The sequence below is a fragment of the Elgaria multicarinata genome, chromosome 11 (genome assembly GCF_023053635.1).
Source record: "Elgaria multicarinata webbii isolate HBS135686 ecotype San Diego chromosome 11, rElgMul1.1.pri, whole genome shotgun sequence".
NCBI classification, from domain to species: domain Eukaryota; kingdom Metazoa; phylum Chordata; class Lepidosauria; order Squamata; family Anguidae; genus Elgaria; species Elgaria multicarinata.
In genome coordinates this window covers 25,333,880-25,351,952 of record NC_086181.1, presented here as the reverse complement: position 1 = coordinate 25,351,952, position 18,073 = coordinate 25,333,880, and the positions used below count along the sequence as shown (strand labels likewise).

Here is an 18,073-nt window from a genome sequence, read left to right as displayed (position 1 = left end):
TATTCCAGAACCATCTTGTATGAGGCCATGCATGGTCAGAAATTTGGCTAGCCTTGCTATTTATTTATTTATTTAATACATTTATATCCCACCTTTTCCTCCAAGGAGGCATACACAATCCTTCTCCTCTCCATCTTATCCTCACAACAACCAACCCTGTGATGTAGGCTGGGCTGAGAGTCTATGACTGGCCCAAAGTCACCCAGGGAGCTTCCATGGCTGAATGGGGAGAACCTGGATCTCCCAACTCCCTGTCCTTCACTCTACCCACTACACCACACTGGCTCTCATTACTCCACCTGAAAGTAATTGTGGCATTCCCCAAAGGTGGTGGGAAAACTGATTTCATATGCAGCTAATTAGCTCAAACTACAAATGGAAAAATATGAAATGGATGAAAAATGAACAAAAAAGGGTTTGAAAGGAGGAGGAGGAAAAAAAGAATCCTGTGTGTGAAACTGTACAACAGACTAGCAACTTTCTTTTGAAAGGTTGAAAATTATGAAGATGGGGGCTCTCTATTGTCATAAATCTGATATCGGAAACTATGGTGGCCATAGCTTTCACCCTGCCCACATTCATGGAAATGTTAAGGGGGTGTCCAGATTTGTCTTCCATTTGTAATATCCCCTCCCATTTTCTTGCCTCATCTTTTTTCATACCAGAGAAAATCCATTAAGATGGGGGAAATTAAATATCTACACAATGTCTTTTGATTTTTGGTGCTAGGACCTGCCTTCCTGTGACAAATTGCTCACTTGTAAAGTACGTATACATTAGAGCAACAGCTTGGAAAAAGCTGAGCTAGAGTCTCTCCATCAGCATGAAATCCAAGAATTAATTTTGTCAAACTTGTCAGTATAGTTGACAACCAGGGTTGTGAAATGGTTACAAATAGCAGTAATCAAGGTGTGAAAAGGAGATTGCCTTAAATATGTATCTTTCACAGGTGAAAGCAACACATTTCCAGCTCTTCTAGCACCATCCTTTCAAGTAACTGAAACAAGGAAGTCAACTTCTTGACTAGAATAGGAAGGCAGCTTAAGTAATGATTTGGTGTACTCATGGGTCGACAAGAGGTACTGGTTCCTCTCTATTCCGCCCCGGTTAGGCTTCATCTAGAGTATTGCATCCAGTTCTGGGCTCCACCATTCAAGAAGGATGCAGACAAGCTGGAGCGTGTTCAGAGGAGGGCAACCAGGATGATCAGGGGTCTGGAAACAAAGCCCTATGAAGAGAGACTGAAAGCACTGGGTATGTGTAGCCTTGAGAAGAGAAGATTGAGGGGAGACATGATAGCACTCTTCAAATACTTGAAAGGTCATCACACAGAGGAGGGCCAGGATCTCTTCCAGAGTGCAGGACATGGAATAATGGGCTCAAGTTACAGGAAGCCAGATTCTGGCTGGACATCAGGAAAAACTTCCTGACTGTTAGAGCAGCATGACAATGGAACCAATTACCTAGGGAGGTTGTTGGCTCTCCCACACTAGAGGCACTCAAGAGGCAACTGGACAACCATCTGTCAGGTATGCTTTAGGGTGGATTCCTGCACTGACCAGGGAGTTGGACTCAATGGCCTTGTGGGCCCTTTCCAACTCTACTATTCTATGATTCTATTATTCTAAGAAGATATCTCCAAAGTTGATTTATTTCCCTCTTTCACATCTGTCAACATCACATTCTCAAATAGTCTTGTTATATGATCAAATGCTTTCTTTTCCTCTCTACCACCAGACAATATTTCTGGCATCCCTTTCTTCCTGGAGATCATTCCAAACCCAAAACCCTTTACTTTCCAACTCGTTGAGATATGACAAACATGTTTTCTCATGGAATTCTACAGGGAATCTCAAACTTTAATGTATGGTTACCTTTCTCTTTAATTAGCAAATAGGCTATAATTAATTTTGCTGCTTGTCAGAAACCGCCTGTGGAGTTGCTAAGTCCAGTCGCTAAACTAATAACACCATCTGTGAAGGATGACACAAATATAACCTGTAACATCCAGAGGCAGGACTAGGGATTGGGAAGAGATAAAGATGTACCTGTCTGTGACTGATACCATACATTTTAGAATATAGGTGTCAGGTCTGCCAGTAGAATGAATTAATGCTCAAGTTAGGTTACTGTAAACTTGGAGATTCTATTGATACTGGTTTTTTTAGTTAATATTTAGTGATTAATTTTATGGAAATAGGAGAATATATGTCTAGACAAAAGATTTCTACCCAGTATGGTGGCACTAGTCATATTATTGCTGATTCTGTTTTCTCATATTGTATGCAAGGCTCACATTGTTCAGTGCAGTTTCCGTGATCCACACCATCCAATTCACAAATATCATTGGTCAGGAGACTTCATCATTGGTGGTATTGCATCTCAGATATTTATTGTCTCCAAGTCGATAAACTTCACAGAAGAACCCCTGCCAACGGTTTTTGATGAGCTTAAGTAAGGACTTGATCAGGATAACTTTCTTTGTATTTGCATTACTTCAGTCCCAGAGCAATGGATTTGGTATGAGGTAACGAGGTAATGAAGTCAGACATAATGTGTGAATCCATGGCAAGCTTCTCTTAATATCATTCAGAGAACCACTGATTTCAATTGAGCCATTGCAGTAGGAAATGGGGGAATAACCCCTTCCTCCACACTATTTTGCCATTTCAGGTTCTCCATGTTTTGCCATCGCCATGAGATTGTGACATGATTTACATAGTTTATTTATTGATTTATTGCATTTCTGTAGCACTCAATAGCCAAAGCTCTCTGGGTGGTACACAAAAATTAAAGCCACAAAGTACAACCTAAAATATAAAACTTAAACCATAATATACAAACACAATATAAAAATACAACCAGAATAGAACCAAGCAGCAGTGCAGTCATTCCTCCATTGATGGTACTTGTGTCTTTTTCCAGTATTGCGCATAAAGTAGTCTGGCCGCTGTTATCAAGTACAAAAACAACATTCCTCTTTTTTCTTTAAGTTGATCATGCATAAGTCCCAGCTAAAATGCTTCTGGTTTCATTTAAAACACCAAAGTTAAAAGACTAAGATGATAAAATGTTAAAATACTGGGAATATAAAAAGGTATCAAAGTGTGTGGCTAGACCTAAGGTTTATCCCAGGATTGTCCTGGGGTCAAACCTGTTCACCTAAGTGCCACACAGGGCATCCAGTGCTCAGGCAGGGATGAACCCGGGATGATCCTGGGATAAACCTTAGGTCTAGCTATGGCCAAAAATAGTATAATGTAGGTGCCATTTGAACCTCTCCAGGGCGTTCATTCCACAGCTGGAGCGTCACAGCAGACAAGGCGAAGAGCCACTTGCCTCATTTCCTTTGGCAAGGGCTCACAGAGAAGGACCCTTGAAAATGATGTTAGGGTTTGGGCAGATGCCTATGGGAGGAAGCATTCCTTCAGATAACCTGGCCCCAAGCCATTTAGGGTTTTGAAAGTTAATACCAGCATTTTCCCCAAGGCAAATGGTAGATATGTGAAGAGGGTGATTTAGATTGGAAAGAAATAGCCAGGAGTGGAAGGGAAAGAATGTTTAAGCCTCTGACACCTGTTCCCCAGATCCATTCTGAATCTGCACGAATGGCATGAGACAAAAACAAACAAATGAACAAGCCTTCATTTACGAAAGGATGTTAGGATGAAGATTAGTTTTTTCTCTCCTTCACTACTTATACCTGGAGGAAAAACAACCAAACTACATTGGCCTTCTCACTTCCACAGGATCATACGTAACACTCAAAAAAAGATTCCTTATGTCTGATGATATGGTGATTAGTATGTACATCTATCTCTTGTCATTCTCCTTATAGAAATTCTTAACTTTCACAGAGTTCCTACAGACTAGGGTGACCATATGAAAAGGAGAATAGGGCGCCTGTATCTTTAACAGTTGCATAGAAAAGGGAATTTCAGCAGGTGTCATTTGTATATATGGAGAACCTGATGAAAATTCTGTCTTCATCACCACAGTTAAAGGTGCTGGAGCTATACTAACGTGACCAGATTTAAAAGAGGGCAGGGCACCTGCAGCTTTAACTGTTGTGATAAAGAGGAAATTTCACCAGGTTCCCCATATATACAAATGACACCTGCTGAAATTTCCTTTTCAATACAACTGTTAAAGTTACAGGAGACCTGTCCTCATTTTCATATGGTCACCCTACTACAGACATTTCTCCTAAACAGACTGCCACCCCACCCCACCCCAATGATTCTGAGAAGTAGCATAAGAACTGAGCCAGACTATATATCCAACTTTCCCAGTGCTTTCTTTTCCTGGCAGCTGCTCTTTAACACAGAGATTTATTGCAGAGATTTTCAACAGTCTTGTCCCGCCCAGGTTTGGTCAACATTTGGAGGAAACGCTGGGATGTAACTTTCCAGATGAATTTTTCCATGTTACTCCATGTCAATATTTGCAGGATCATCCTTTTATCTGTTTGTATTATATTTCAAAACTATTATTCTGTTGTTGATGAGGATGAACACTTAAGGTTAAGGCCATTTCCACACATTCAATGATTCTTTTCTTCAGAATTCTCCTTCCTTCCGTGAGAATTTACTTGCTTGCTTTATTTGATACACATAATAGGAATTGTTCTACTTAAGAGAGACACTAGGATACCTAGATACAATCCTTCTTATTGAAATTTGAAATGGAATGGTTCTTTCTTGTTCTGATTCCATATTTTCGCAATGCTGTTCTGATGCAAATATCTTAAAGTGCAGAGTAAGAATTATATTTGTAAGAATTAATATATCTGATTGTTTTCAAATGTTGTCTTATTATTCTGAATCATACACTCTGCATAAGTACACCCTACTGTAAAAAATACATATTTTACCAAGAAAGCAATGGTAAGACATGTCCTGAAGATGAACATTGACACACTTTGGTTCCCTGATATTTGTGTAGATTACCTTAGACTTAAGTTTGCTTCAAGAAATGAGGGAGAAGTGTTGAAAAAAATGATAGAATAAGGAAGACGATGTATGAAGTGTAGACTGTTCTTCTGTTACTGGATGCAACTTTCATTCTAGTGTATTGACGAAGAATTATCAACACATCCTAGCCTTGGCATTTGCAGTAAAGGAGATTAATGCAAATCCTCAGATTTTGCCCAATGTCACTATAGGCTTCTACATCTATGACAGCTATTACAATGCACAGTGGACCTACCATGTCACAATGCTACTTATATACACACTAGAGAGATTTGTCCCCAATTATACATGTGGCATCCAGAATATACTTGCTGCAGTTATTGGGGGACTGGACTCTCAAACATCCCTTGATGTGGCAACCATCTTGGATATCTACAAGATCCCACAGGTAGGTTACATGAAAGTTTTTACACTTCCTTTGCTCTTGCAGATACAATTTCTGGCATAGAGACTTACATGCCCATTCACTCCTAGCCCTCATCTGTTCCCTGTTGATTGCAGCACAGGGGGAATAATGCTTTTGCTTATCCTCTTTTCCATAATAAAGCCAGCATGAATTGTTTATAGTGCAATGAAGTGGATGAACTGAATATTTATAACGCTAGATATTTATTATCTAATTAGTTTACAATTCCAGTAAGCCTATGAAAGATGCATGGCCACGGCCAGATCTACACCTTGTGTTAAATCATTATGAATGTGGAATAAAAAGCAGGATATAACTTGATGAAATAATGGAATGTTGATTGTGCCCAAACAGTTAGTGCACTTCAATACCACTATAAGGCAGTAGTGTAGTTCTAACCTTATTGAATGTTATTGCAGTGTGAAATATTCCTGTTGAAGGGTTTCAGGTTGTCAGCCTGTCTCTGCTTCAGGTAATCAGTATTTGTACAATGTTGGGGGCTAATGAAACTGTTTATTTTGTATTTAGAGTGAGAAGAAAAAGTTTTAGCTTTGATCCTATGTCCTTGCTTCTTTGGGATCACAGTTGATGTACCCTTAATTGGTGAATGGACCTGGCTTCATATGATTTGGAATTGCCTTTAGGCTGATACAGTGAAGTGTTCAAGCAAATTTACATAGCTGTCACAATTGGACACATTGTGCCCATCCTGACTCAGTGAAGGCATTCCTGATGGCACCCCTAGGCATTACCCCTGCCACAAGCCACCCCTATAGCCCCAGAGGGAGGGTCTTTCCACTCCTTCTCTCTTAGATGGAACTGGCTTACAGCAGAAGGATGGGACAGGCCTGTAACTCAGCCTACAAATCTTCACTGGCTTCAAACTGCTTGTTCTTTCCCCTGATACTTTAACATGTTCCCCCCCCCAAAAAAAAAATATTTGGGGCTTGGGGTTCCTTTGAATCTCTAAATAGTCAAAGTGGGTGGAAGGAATGTCGTATGTTTAAAATCTGCTTGCTGTAGAGCTCGATCAAAATGCAAAGTTTGGTTGAAATTGATCAAATAGTATCGAAGGAATGCATCTTTAAATTTCTGGATTTGCTACATTTTTGGTTCAAGGTGGTGGTCCAATTATTTTACTATCCCTAAAACCATCCCAGACAGAGGTAGAACAAATATTTATCCTTTAATGGCAATTGGATGTATGGCTTTTGAGTTCCATTGAGGCTGTACAAACAAACACATCCTTTTATTTATTTAGAAGGCAGTAACAACCACTCTGACTATCCCATGTGGCACTGAAGCTTTAGTTTTTAGCTATATTCCCATTTCCAATTTCCCCCAAATGTTGTCATTGTCCATAATTTCTCCTGCTCAGTATGCGAATGATCTTGACTTACCCTGGTTACCTTTGGTCTCTCCCATTTTACCCACTTCTGTTTTATTTCCATTTTGCCTGTCAGATTTATGCAGGAATTATGTTTTAATAAAGAGTGAATGACGCAGTTTCACACTATTCAAATTTGATAACACAATACAGAACCAGCCTTTGGATTTTAAGGGGAAGAATAATAAACTGTGTGGAATGTAAGTCCCCAAAATATTCAGCAGTAACTTGATGCCTGTCACTATTGTCTCAGAGTAAAACAAAATCCCGTTTCCTTACAAGGTTGTTGTAATGATTGCTGACATGATGCACGTGATGTGCTCTGAACATTGGAAGTTGTTATACAAACATGTTTTTTGTGTTTTTGCCTCTTCCTTCTCCCTTCCACATCTATCTTTAGCTCATTTATGGCTCTGCTCCGGTGAGGACTAATAAAACTCCAGGCCTTTTCTTCTACCAGATGGTCCCTAAGGAAGACCATCAGCACATGGGGATCCTCTCTTTGGTTCTACATTTCAAGTGGATATGGATTGGAGTTGTTACAATGGATGATGACAACGGGGAAAGATTTGTGCAAGCAGTGCATCCCCTGTTTGCTCGGCACGGCATCTGTTTTGCCTTTGTAGAGAGGATCCCCAAAGGGCGTGTTCTCACTGAAAATTCAATGTGGCAGGTATTAAAAATGCATTCTAATATCATGGAAAGCCAAGCCAATGTGGTGGTGATGTATGGAGAATCTTTTACCGTGACATTTTTGAGATACTTGCCATTACTTTCAGAGCTAAATGAAAACATGACGAATAAGCAAAAAGGCAAAGTATGGATATTGACCACACAGATGGAGCTCACTTCATTTGTCTACCAAAGGGACTGGGATACAGAAATATTCCATGGTGCTCTGTCCTTCACCATTCACTCCAGTGACCCAGCAGGATTTGAAGACTTTGTAGAGAACAGAAACCCTTCCAGCACAACAGGAGATGGCTTCATCAGGAAATTCTGGCAAGATGCCTTTGACTGTGTATTCCCAAATCCGGTTTTGGGCAATGTGGAGGGGCATATTTGCACTGGTAATGAGATGCTGAAGAGTCTTCCTGGACCTGTGTTTGAAATGAGCATGACTGGCCACAGCTACAGCATCTACAATGCTGTCTATACTGTGGCCCATGCTTTGCATGCCTTATCCACATCTAGACTAAAACACAGCACAATGACAAGCAGCAGGGGACTGACACACCAGAATCAACCATTGTGGCAGGTAATTTAACAGCCACCTACACACTTGATTCTGTTTCCCTGCTGGGATTTTGGCCTCATCTACACCAAGCAGGATATTGCACTATGAAAGCAGTATATAAAGGGAAGGAACCACACCAAGCAGGATATAGCACTATGAAAGCAGTATATGGTATGTGTCAATGGGCCCCAACAGTTGTCAGTGCACTTCAATACTACTATTAAGCCGTAGTGTGTCTCCTGCCTTTTATATACCACTTCCATAGTGGACTATCCTGCTTGATGTAGAGGAGGCCTTTGTTGCTGGTGTCGGACCAATGCAGAAATGTTTTTTTGTCCATAGGTTCAACCTGCATTGCTGATGGATCACTTCATCATCAGCAGGTAGATCATTGGCCAAAGGTAGTCTCCATGTTACTTTCTGAAATACAGAGGCAGGCTGAAATTCTGGACTGAAATTGATGTGGAAAATAGTTCAATGCACACACACACACTTTATTTGCCATCCTGTTCTGGCTGTTCCATTATTAATTGCTACTTTTAAGCTGGGATTAAGTTGCTGGTCTTAGACCATAGCTAGACCTAGGGTTTATCCCTGGATCGTCCAGGGGTCAAACCTGTTCATCTAGGTGACACACAGGGAATCCAGTGCTCAGGCAGGGGTGAACCCTGGATGATCCCAGGATAAACTTAGGTCTAGCTGTGGCTTTAGACGAACTGTAGAAATGTTTTCCTTGTCCATAGATTCAACCTGCATTGCTAATGGGTGACTTCATCAGCAGCAGGTAGATCATTGGCCAAAGACAGCCTCATCGTTACTTTCTCAGGCCATGGCTAGACCAGACCTATATCCCGGGATCATCCCAGGATCATCCCTGTGCATCCAAATGACGCACAGGGTATCCCAGGAGCAGGCAGGGAAACCCCTCCATTTGCCTGGGATAATCCTTAGGTCTAGCTAAGGCCTCAGATGCAGAGGTCTTTACAGCACACTGAAATTGCCATGGAACAAATGTTGCCATGGCAGTTTTTATTTTAACAATTTCTGTGCAATAATTATAAATTTTAAGCTTCTAGGGTCATTATAAGTTAATTGACATTCAGGAGGTGCTACACACTCACTCCTCACTTGAGTGCTTAATTAAAATTCTCCTATACTATTTCGTAATCAATCAGGCTAGATTTCTGAGGGTGAAATCCAATGTTATTTCAATTTAGGGTAGAGTCATTGAAATGATTGGGACCCAAGTTGAACTATCAGTGAATACAACCCATTAGATACAGCCCTGAATCTGGAAATCATATAATACTATGTCTGCAGATTTTTTTTCAGGTTTTACTATACAAGAACAGTACTATGTTGCAAGGGCCAATCTTGGATCTCCCCACTTTACAACTATTTCACCCATATTGCTGTGTTAATTATTCAGTGTAAGCTTGCATTTTTATGCTTATTATTAATACACAATAGTTCCATATAAAGTAATGTTTAAATGTTCTTTGCAAAGAAAACATGCCAGAAACTACAATTTTAACATTTTGTGTGCATGTTTGTGTATGTGTGTGAAAGAAGTTGATAATTGATTCCAGGGGCGGATCCGCACGTCGGCCCCAGAGCGCATTTATGAGACTCTAGGGCACCCCAGAAACGATAGTCTGTACTAGCCTGTAAAAAGAAACTAGGAAGAGACGGAGCCGCCGCCGCCGCCGCCGCCGCCGCCACCCAGCTCTCCCTGGCCGGCTCGGAGAGTTCTTTTTGAAGAAGGCGGGAGTAGAGAGCTTCTTCCACTGTCCACCCAACCTTCTTCCGCCGAGCTCTCCGTCCCGGTCGAGGACCCGGCCGGGGAGAGCTGGGCGTCGGCGTCTCCGTCTCTTCCTAGTTTCTTTTTACAGGCAAGTACAGACTATCGTTTCTGGGGTGCCCTAGAGTCGCATAAATGCGCTCTGGGGCCGACGTGCGGATCTGCCCCAGAAGAAAAGGAAAGGAAAGGTGGGTAGCTTTTGTTTCCATCATGGGCAGAGATTTGTTTATTGTACTCTGAAAGAACCAACACAGTTATGTTCAACTGCAAACTGTTGTGAACTCATTCCTTTTCCATCCAGCTCCATCACTTTCTGAGAGGTGTCTCATTTAACAACAGTGCTGGGGACAAGGTTTCCTTTGGCCAGAATGGGGAGTTAGTGGCTGGATTTGACATTATCAACTGGATTTTTTCATCAAACCAATCTTTTCATAGAGTGAAAGTTGGGCAGATAGATCCTGAGGCTCCTCCTGACCAAACATTCACCATCAATGAGGATGCCATAACGTGGTACAGGTGGTTTAACCAGGTAGGATCCATCTGAAGAAAGTTTGAAAGGGTTTTTTCCCCCTAAACGAATAAGCACTGATTGTCATTTCTAATGTGCACTAGTTAATTTAATTAAATGGTGCTCAGTCTTAATAAAATGCTGTTTTAATTGATATTAGCACAATGGGTTGTATCCAATTCTTTTCTATACTGATTGATCCAGCAGAGACTTCTATGTGCAAAAATTCTGTGCAAGTGGTGTGTGGTTTTCACATATTCCTTACATATTGCACTCCCTCCAGTGTTGTTCCAACTGGTTATACAACCCATTAGAGCAATGCCAGAAGGTGCAAGTTAGGAATATAGGAGTCCCTATCACTCTAGGATGCAGAGAGAGAGAGAGAGAATGAATGAATGAATGAATGAATGAATGAATGAATGAATCTTGGAGTGAGTGTTTAAGAGAATGGTGAAGAGAAAGATGTAAGAGGAAGGTTTGGCAAGTCAACCTCTGTCATGACTAGTCTATTCCTGATGCACAGTTACAGTGCATCTCTACACCACGCTTTTATTCTGCAGCTTTCCCAGGGCTTCTGCTTCTGGATTCCTTGCAGGATCAAATTCATCATTCCCCTTGCTTTCTGGGGACTGGGGTGGTTCTTTCTCTGCAAGTTCTATATGTTTCATTAGGCAGCCACTAGATGGCGTTGTGGAATAGCACAACTGCACACCTTACACGCATAACAACATTGTGTGTCCCAGATTTAAAACCACATTTACCCTGCAATATTGGTCACAAACAATGGGAGAGGCCCTGGAGGTGATGTCGTGTAAACGATCCAAAAACTTCCATGAATGTGATGTAAATGATCCACAAACTTCTGTGGATGACCAATCATGAGCACACGATAAAAGTGATGTGTAGAGAAGCCCTCAGTAACCAAAAGGAGGAGGAAAGGCCTCTCTATCCATCAAACACAGACCATTCACTCTAACTGATAGCTTGTCTTCCATTTTCTCTTAAGTGAGCTTGAACAACAATGTAAACTGTGGAACATCATAGTTAACCACCTCTTCCAGAAGAATGAGCCAACTAGGGAGGGACCAAAGCAGTGAGGAAATCAGCAGCAAGGAAAGGGGTACCAGCTGCCTGCAATCCTTTCGCTAGCTGCCCAGGAAAGGATGCACCAGAAGGCTGAAACTCTGACCAAATCAGTGCAAAGGTAGACCTAATTAAAACATACACAACCATAGAAAAGGGAGGGAGGGGCAAAAGACTTGAACCTTTAGGTGTGATTTGGATTTGGTCTACTTTGGAGAATCCTACTTTGATTCAAACTCCTAAATCAGCCCAATGTGTTTTTGGATTTGGGATTCAGCTAAATAAAAATCACACTCCTAAGAACTAGATAATGCATCCAATAGAATAACAGATTCTATGCCACTATGATAACATATGAAAAAAAAACACACACCCAAGAACAGCAACCCTAGAATTTTAAGCCCATTATTCACAAGATGATCATTCTTTTCTTTCACATATTGATTAGGTACAGCCCCTTTCCATATGTAGTGAGAGTTGCCCTCCTGGTTCGAGCAAGAAGGTGAAAGAAGGGGAGCCATTTTGCTGCTATGATTGCATCCCATGTCCAGAAGGGAAGATTTCTGACCGGCAGGGTAAGATATATACTATGCAGAGTTATATAATCAAATGGCTATAATCCATGGGAATGTGCATCTAAAATAATGTATGAATCATTATTATTATTAATATTTATTTATATAGTGCCATCAATTTTCATGGTGCTGTACAGAACATAATAAAACAGAATACAAGACACCCTGCCATATGGCTTACATTCTAAAATCACAGTAACAAACAAACAGGGATGGGAAAGGCCAACCAGCACGGGGGGACAATAAAACAAATAATAAAAACTAGTATCATCACACTACGGATTATGAGCTTTTGTGAAAAGAAATGTTTTCAAGTAAGATTTAAAAACTGAGATCGACGTCGCAGTTTGCAGATGTGCTGGAAGAGAATTCCAGGCATAGGGGGCAGCGAGCGAAAATGGGCGAAGACGAGCGAGAGAAGTAGAAACTCTTGAGCGAGTAAGAGACATAGCGTTATTAGAGCGAAGGGTGCGAGCAGGACAGGAAGGTGAAATAAGAGATGAAAGATAGGGAGAAGCCAGACCATGACAAGCTTTAAAAGTCAAAAGGGTAAGCTTGTATTGAATTCTGTTGGAGATAGGGAGCCAGTGAAGGGATTTTAGAAGTGGGGTCACGTGATCAAAACGACAAGCCAGAAAAATAATCTTGCTGCAGAATGATGAATGGAAACCAGTGGGGGAAGATGAGAAGAAGGAAGACCAGTCAACAGGAGGTTACAATTAGGGGTGTGCACAGACCCCCCCGCTCCGCTTCACTTGCAGATCCGCCATTTTCCGGATCGGGCCGCTCCGCCCCGCCCCCGCTCCGCCCACTTCCGCTCCGCTCCGCCCGGAGCTCCGGATCCGGATCCGGAGCTCCGTTTCCCCCCCCCATAGGCTTGCATTGAAAGCTAAAAAATTATACAACTTTTTTTCTGTTCAAGTTAGAAACCTCATGTTTGGCACCATGACACCTCATGGGGATATACACACGCATGCCAAGTTTCAAAGCAATCCCATCATCCCCTGATTTTTGGCGAATTTTTGAAAATCGGGCACCCCACACACAACATCCCTGCGAGGTGGGCAGGGGAGGAGGGAGGGAAGGCAGGCAGGCATGCAGCTGGCATTTCTGGGGGCATAAGGAAGTGAGCCAAGGATAAGCCAGTAATGCATATAAAATGGAATAAATCAATCAATAAACAAAGGAGGGGTGGAATTAAAAGCAGCAGTGTTGCTCAATAAACAACAAGAAGAACTTTTTTTAAAAGGCTATATCTGTCTTTTACCAGCAATAGGGGGACGTGCCCAGGGGAGGGGGAAGTAGCTGCCAGTTCAAGACACTGACAGCCACAGCTCTGAGAAGAAGTAAAACGCTCACTTCGACTCAGAACAGGCATTGCTCCACCACTGAAAAGTGACCATTCACTTCAGCTCATGATAGGCATTGCTCCACCGTTTTACTCTCTTTGGAAGGCTCTAATGGCCTTCCAGTGCAGGAGAGAGTGGGGGCACGTCCACGATGAGATGCCCTAGGGGAGCTCATCCCCTTGCACCACATCGATTCAGTTGTTCCCCAAGGTTAGGGTGGGGAGCAGTGCTGTGTTTCTATCTCTTATTCTTGGCTTAGTATATGATTTCAGGTTGTGTTTGTGCATTTGGTGGGGCTACTGTGTTAAAAAACACGGGGAAAAGCCCGTTCAGATGAAGAAAGAGAAGTTTCCCAGAATCCCAAGTTACCTGTTTTGCCTATGCCCTCCTCCAACTTTGGGATCATCATGACCGGGAGCTGACTCTGCCCCTCAGCCCTTTGAAAAAGGTATTTTTCCCGCCGATTTTTTAAAAACGTCTAGCCCGCGACCCGTACGATGCAGAAAGTTGAGAGTGGTCTCAAAATGACCCCCATCCACGACTCTCTGTGCACAAGAATTTTCAGAACGATAGCTTAAACCCCCCCCCAGTTATCCCCGATTCTTTCCCTCAATGCAATCCTATGGGCGAAAAGCCGAAAACGCAGTTTGAGCCGCGCGGTTGACCCGATTTTCACAAAAATATAGCCCGCGACCCGTACGATGCAGAAAGTTGAGAGTGGTCTCAAAATGACCCCCATCCACGACTCTCTGTGCACAAGAATTTCCAGAACGATAGCTTAAAACCCCCCCCCAGTTATCCCCGATTCTTTCCCTCAATGCAATCCTATGGGCGAAAAGCCGAAAACGCAGTTTGAGCCGCGCGGTTGACCCGATTTTCACAAAAATATAGCCCGCGACCCAGACAACGCAGAAAGTTGAGAGTGGTCTCAAAATGACCCCCATCCACGACTCTCTGTGCACAAGAATTTCCAGAACGATAGCTTCAAAAACAACGTAGTTATGCGCGATTATTTGCCGCAATGCAATCCTATGGCGAAATGTTTTCAAGATGGCGACCGGAGCGCTCCGCCTGAACTCGGAGCTCCGAAAAATGGGCGCTTCTCTTCGCCTTGCTTCTAGGGGGTCCGCGGTCCGCTCCTACTCCGCCTCTGGGTAAGGCGGAGCAGGCCAATCCGCTACTGCTTCTACGCTCCTAATCGGAGCGGAGCACATCCCTAGTTACAATAGTCCAAGCTGGAAATAACCATGGTATGGATGAGAGTCTTGGCGGAACAGACCGATAAAAATGGGCAAATTCCAGAGATGTTATACAATAAGAATCAGGGCTTTTTTATCTAGGACTTTGAAATATATGTGATGCTTTTCTCCTTGTGATATTTCACATATTAAGACAATTAAAATTACAGTGAATTCTGAAGAGGCTTAGATAACGATGGTGCATTATTCTGGTTCTGTTCGAAGACAGGGACATAATTCAGTAATGAAAATGAACTTTCTTTCCCACTGGGATTCTCAAATATGGATTTCTTTACTTTTCTTTTTTTGCTATTAGTAAGCATTGCCTGCTGGGAAAAATAATATGGCTATGATCTTTTTTATGCTCTATCAGCCATATTTCATTTTTATTTATTTATTTATACTTCATGCCATTATCAAATTGACATTCAACTACTGCAGTGCTCTTTACTTCTGGTATTCCTTGAAATTGATGCAGATGCTTCATTGATCCAGAACATGACAGCTTGGTTCTTCATAGGAGTAGGAATTATATTCTTTTGCAAATTGCTGAATTCATGAAGGTGGTCTTAATCTTGGGTTTTTACCAATGATAATGTATAAAGTTCTTGAAGTAATTTACATAAAAAATAGATACCCTAAAACCATCCTTAATTTATAATTGTTACTTCTTTTTTTCTGCTTCCAATATTGTGTGTGTGTGTGTGAATGTACACACACACACACATCTTGAGATCTTGTTGACTGAGATCAAACAGAAGCAACATAGATTTTTATTAATATAAAAAGAACAGCTTCTGTATGTTGAAGAGATTAATATGTGAAATTGAGACCATGTATTTACTTTTACAGACATTGATGACTGTTTTAAATGTGCAGATGAGCACTACCCAAACAAAAACCGGGATTTTTGTTTATGCAAGATAATAACCTTCTTGTCTTATGAAGAACGTTTGGGAGTCAGTTTAGCCTGTTTTGCTCTTTCTTTTTCTTTGACCACAGCTCTGGTGCTAGGAACATTTATGAAGCACCACACGACACCCATTGTCAAAGCCAACAACCGGGACCTCACCTACACTCTCCTCATCTCCCTCCTGCTCTGCTTTCTTTGTGCATTGCTCTTTATCGGCCATCCGGAGAACGTGACATGCCTCCTTCGTCAAACAGCTTTTGGCATCATCTTCTCAATTGCTGTTTCTTGTGTGTTGGCAAAAACCATCACAGTAGTTCTTGCTTTCATGGCTACCAAGCCAGGATCCAGGATGAGGAAGTGGGTGGGGAAAAGACTGGCCTGCTTCATTGTTCTTTCCTGCACCCTTATTCAAGCAGGCATTTGTACTGTGTGGCTGGCAACCTCTCCCCCTTTCCCAGATCTTGACATGCACTCAGTGACTGGAGAAATTGTACTGGGATGTAACGAGGGATCTCTGACTATGTTTTATTGTGTCCTGGCCTACATGGGCTTCCTTGCTATTGTCAGCTTCATGGTGGCTTTCCTTGCCAGGAAGCTCCCTGACAGTTTCAATGAAGCCAAGTTCATTACATTCAGCATGTTGATCTTTTGCAGTGTTTGGTTGTCATTTGTTCCATCCTATCTCAGCTCCAAGGGAAAATACATGGTAGCTGTGGAGATCTTCTCTATCTTAGCCTCTAGTGCCAGTTTGCTGGGTTGCATCTTTTCCCCAAAATGTTATATTATTGTGCTGAAGCCTCAGCTCAACAGCAGGGAACAGCTAATAAAGAGAAAGGATTGAAAATTTTGTACATGTTACTATTGTCTAGATTTTAGGGGTGGGGGAGTGGTGGATGCATGGATGCACCTTGACATCCTTCTGAGGATTTCTCTTAGCAGTTGCTTTACATACATCTTTCTCAAAGCTATCCCTTATTTTAAAATTCTACTTGAAATGGGTAGTTTCCAGTCCAGTTTTCATTTATCCATCTTGTCTTAAAATGCATAATCTGCTCTGAAGTAAAATGAAATTCCATCCAGTGGGTCAAAGTACATGTCACATGTTTGCTGGGACTGCCATATGAAGTCATCATAAATATTTATACATATTTAGCTAGACCTAAGGTTTATCCCAGAGTCATCCCGGGGTCGTCCCTGCCTGCTCCCAGGATCCCTTGTGTGTCATTTAGGCCTTTGCTAGACCTACCTCAAAGTCCAGGCGGGAGGCGGGGCGGGCCACACTGCAGCTAGCGTGGGCTGTCGCTCTAATCCACATGTCAGACACGACGGGCTAAAGGGAAGCCCCATTGCATCCACCATTCTTTATTTTTAAAGGGCCAGGTGCCCAGGAGTGCACGAGCACCAAAGGTAAGGTGTGTTTTTTTTTTAAAAAAAAAATGTTTCCCCGCTACTAGGGGTGTGCACGGACCCCCCGCTCCGCTTCACTTGCAGATCTGTGATTTTCAGAGTGGGCCACTTTGCCCCACCCCCGCTCTGCCCACTTCTGCTCCGCTCCGCTCCGCTCGGAGCTCCGGATCCGGATCGTTAGAAACCTCATGTTTGGCACCATGACACCTCATGGGGGTATACACATGCACACCAAGTTTCAAGGCAATCCCATCATCCCCTGATTTTGGGGGAATTTTTGAAAATCAGGCACCCCATTCAGACCCCTTGGGATAGCTCCGTCAATTTGCATGTTAGAAACCTCAAACATGGCACCATGATAGCTTATCCATGTGTCCACATGGACGCCAAGTTTCAAGGCAATCCCATCATCCCCTGATTTTTGGGGAATTTTTGAAAATCGGGCACCCCATTCACACCCCTTTCCATAGCTCCGTCAATTTGCACGTTAAAAACCTCAAACTCACCACCATGACAGCTTATCCAGGGATACATACGCCGCACGCCGAGACTCAAGGCAGTCCCATCATCCCCTGTTTTTTGGCGGGGCTTAAACCTGCAAAATTTGGAACTTCCAAAACTCCAAGTGAGCGCAGGAAGGACTTCTCCCCTGAGTCAAAGCCACACACTAACAACATCCCTGCGAGGTGGGCAGGGGAGGAGGGAGGGAAGGCAGGCAGGCATGCAGCTGGCATTTCTGGGGGCATAAGGAAGTGAGCCAAGGATAAGCCAGTAATGCATATAAAATGGAATAAAAAAATAAATAAATAAACGAAGGAGGGTGGAATTAAAAGCAGCAGTGTTGCTGAATAAACAACAAGAAGAACTTTTTTAAAAAGGCTATATCTGTTTTTTACCAGTAATAGGGGGACGTGCCCGGGGGAGAGGGAAGCAGCTGCCAGTTCAGCTGAAGAAAGCCATTGCTTCACCAAGAGCTCTGAGAAGTAAACGCTCACTTCGACTCATGATAGGCATTGCTCCACCGGGTTACTCTCTTTGGAAGGCTCTGATGGCCTTCCAGTACAGGAGAGAGTGGGGGCACGTCCACAATGAGATGCCCTAGGGGAGCTCATCCCCTTGCACCACATCTTTTCAGTTGTTCCCCAAAGTTAGGGTGGGGAGCAGTGCTGTGTTTCTATCTCTTATTATTGGCTTAG

General features: G+C 42.6%; 1 protein-coding gene across 1 annotated transcript; it reads left to right on the top strand.

The window, feature by feature from the left end:
- The first annotated feature begins 1,064 nt into the window (after positions 1 to 1,064).
- Positions 1,065 to 16,311, top strand: LOC134405557 (vomeronasal type-2 receptor 26-like). Its single transcript, XM_063136801.1, has 7 exons — positions 1,065 to 1,079; positions 2,291 to 2,454; positions 5,070 to 5,361; positions 7,167 to 8,024; positions 10,106 to 10,333; positions 11,844 to 11,970; positions 15,410 to 16,311. Exons 1-7 carry the CDS (start codon positions 1,065 to 1,067, stop codon positions 16,309 to 16,311), a joined length of 2,586 nt encoding a protein of 861 aa, XP_062992871.1.
- Positions 16,312 to 18,073: the final 1,762 nt, after the last annotated feature.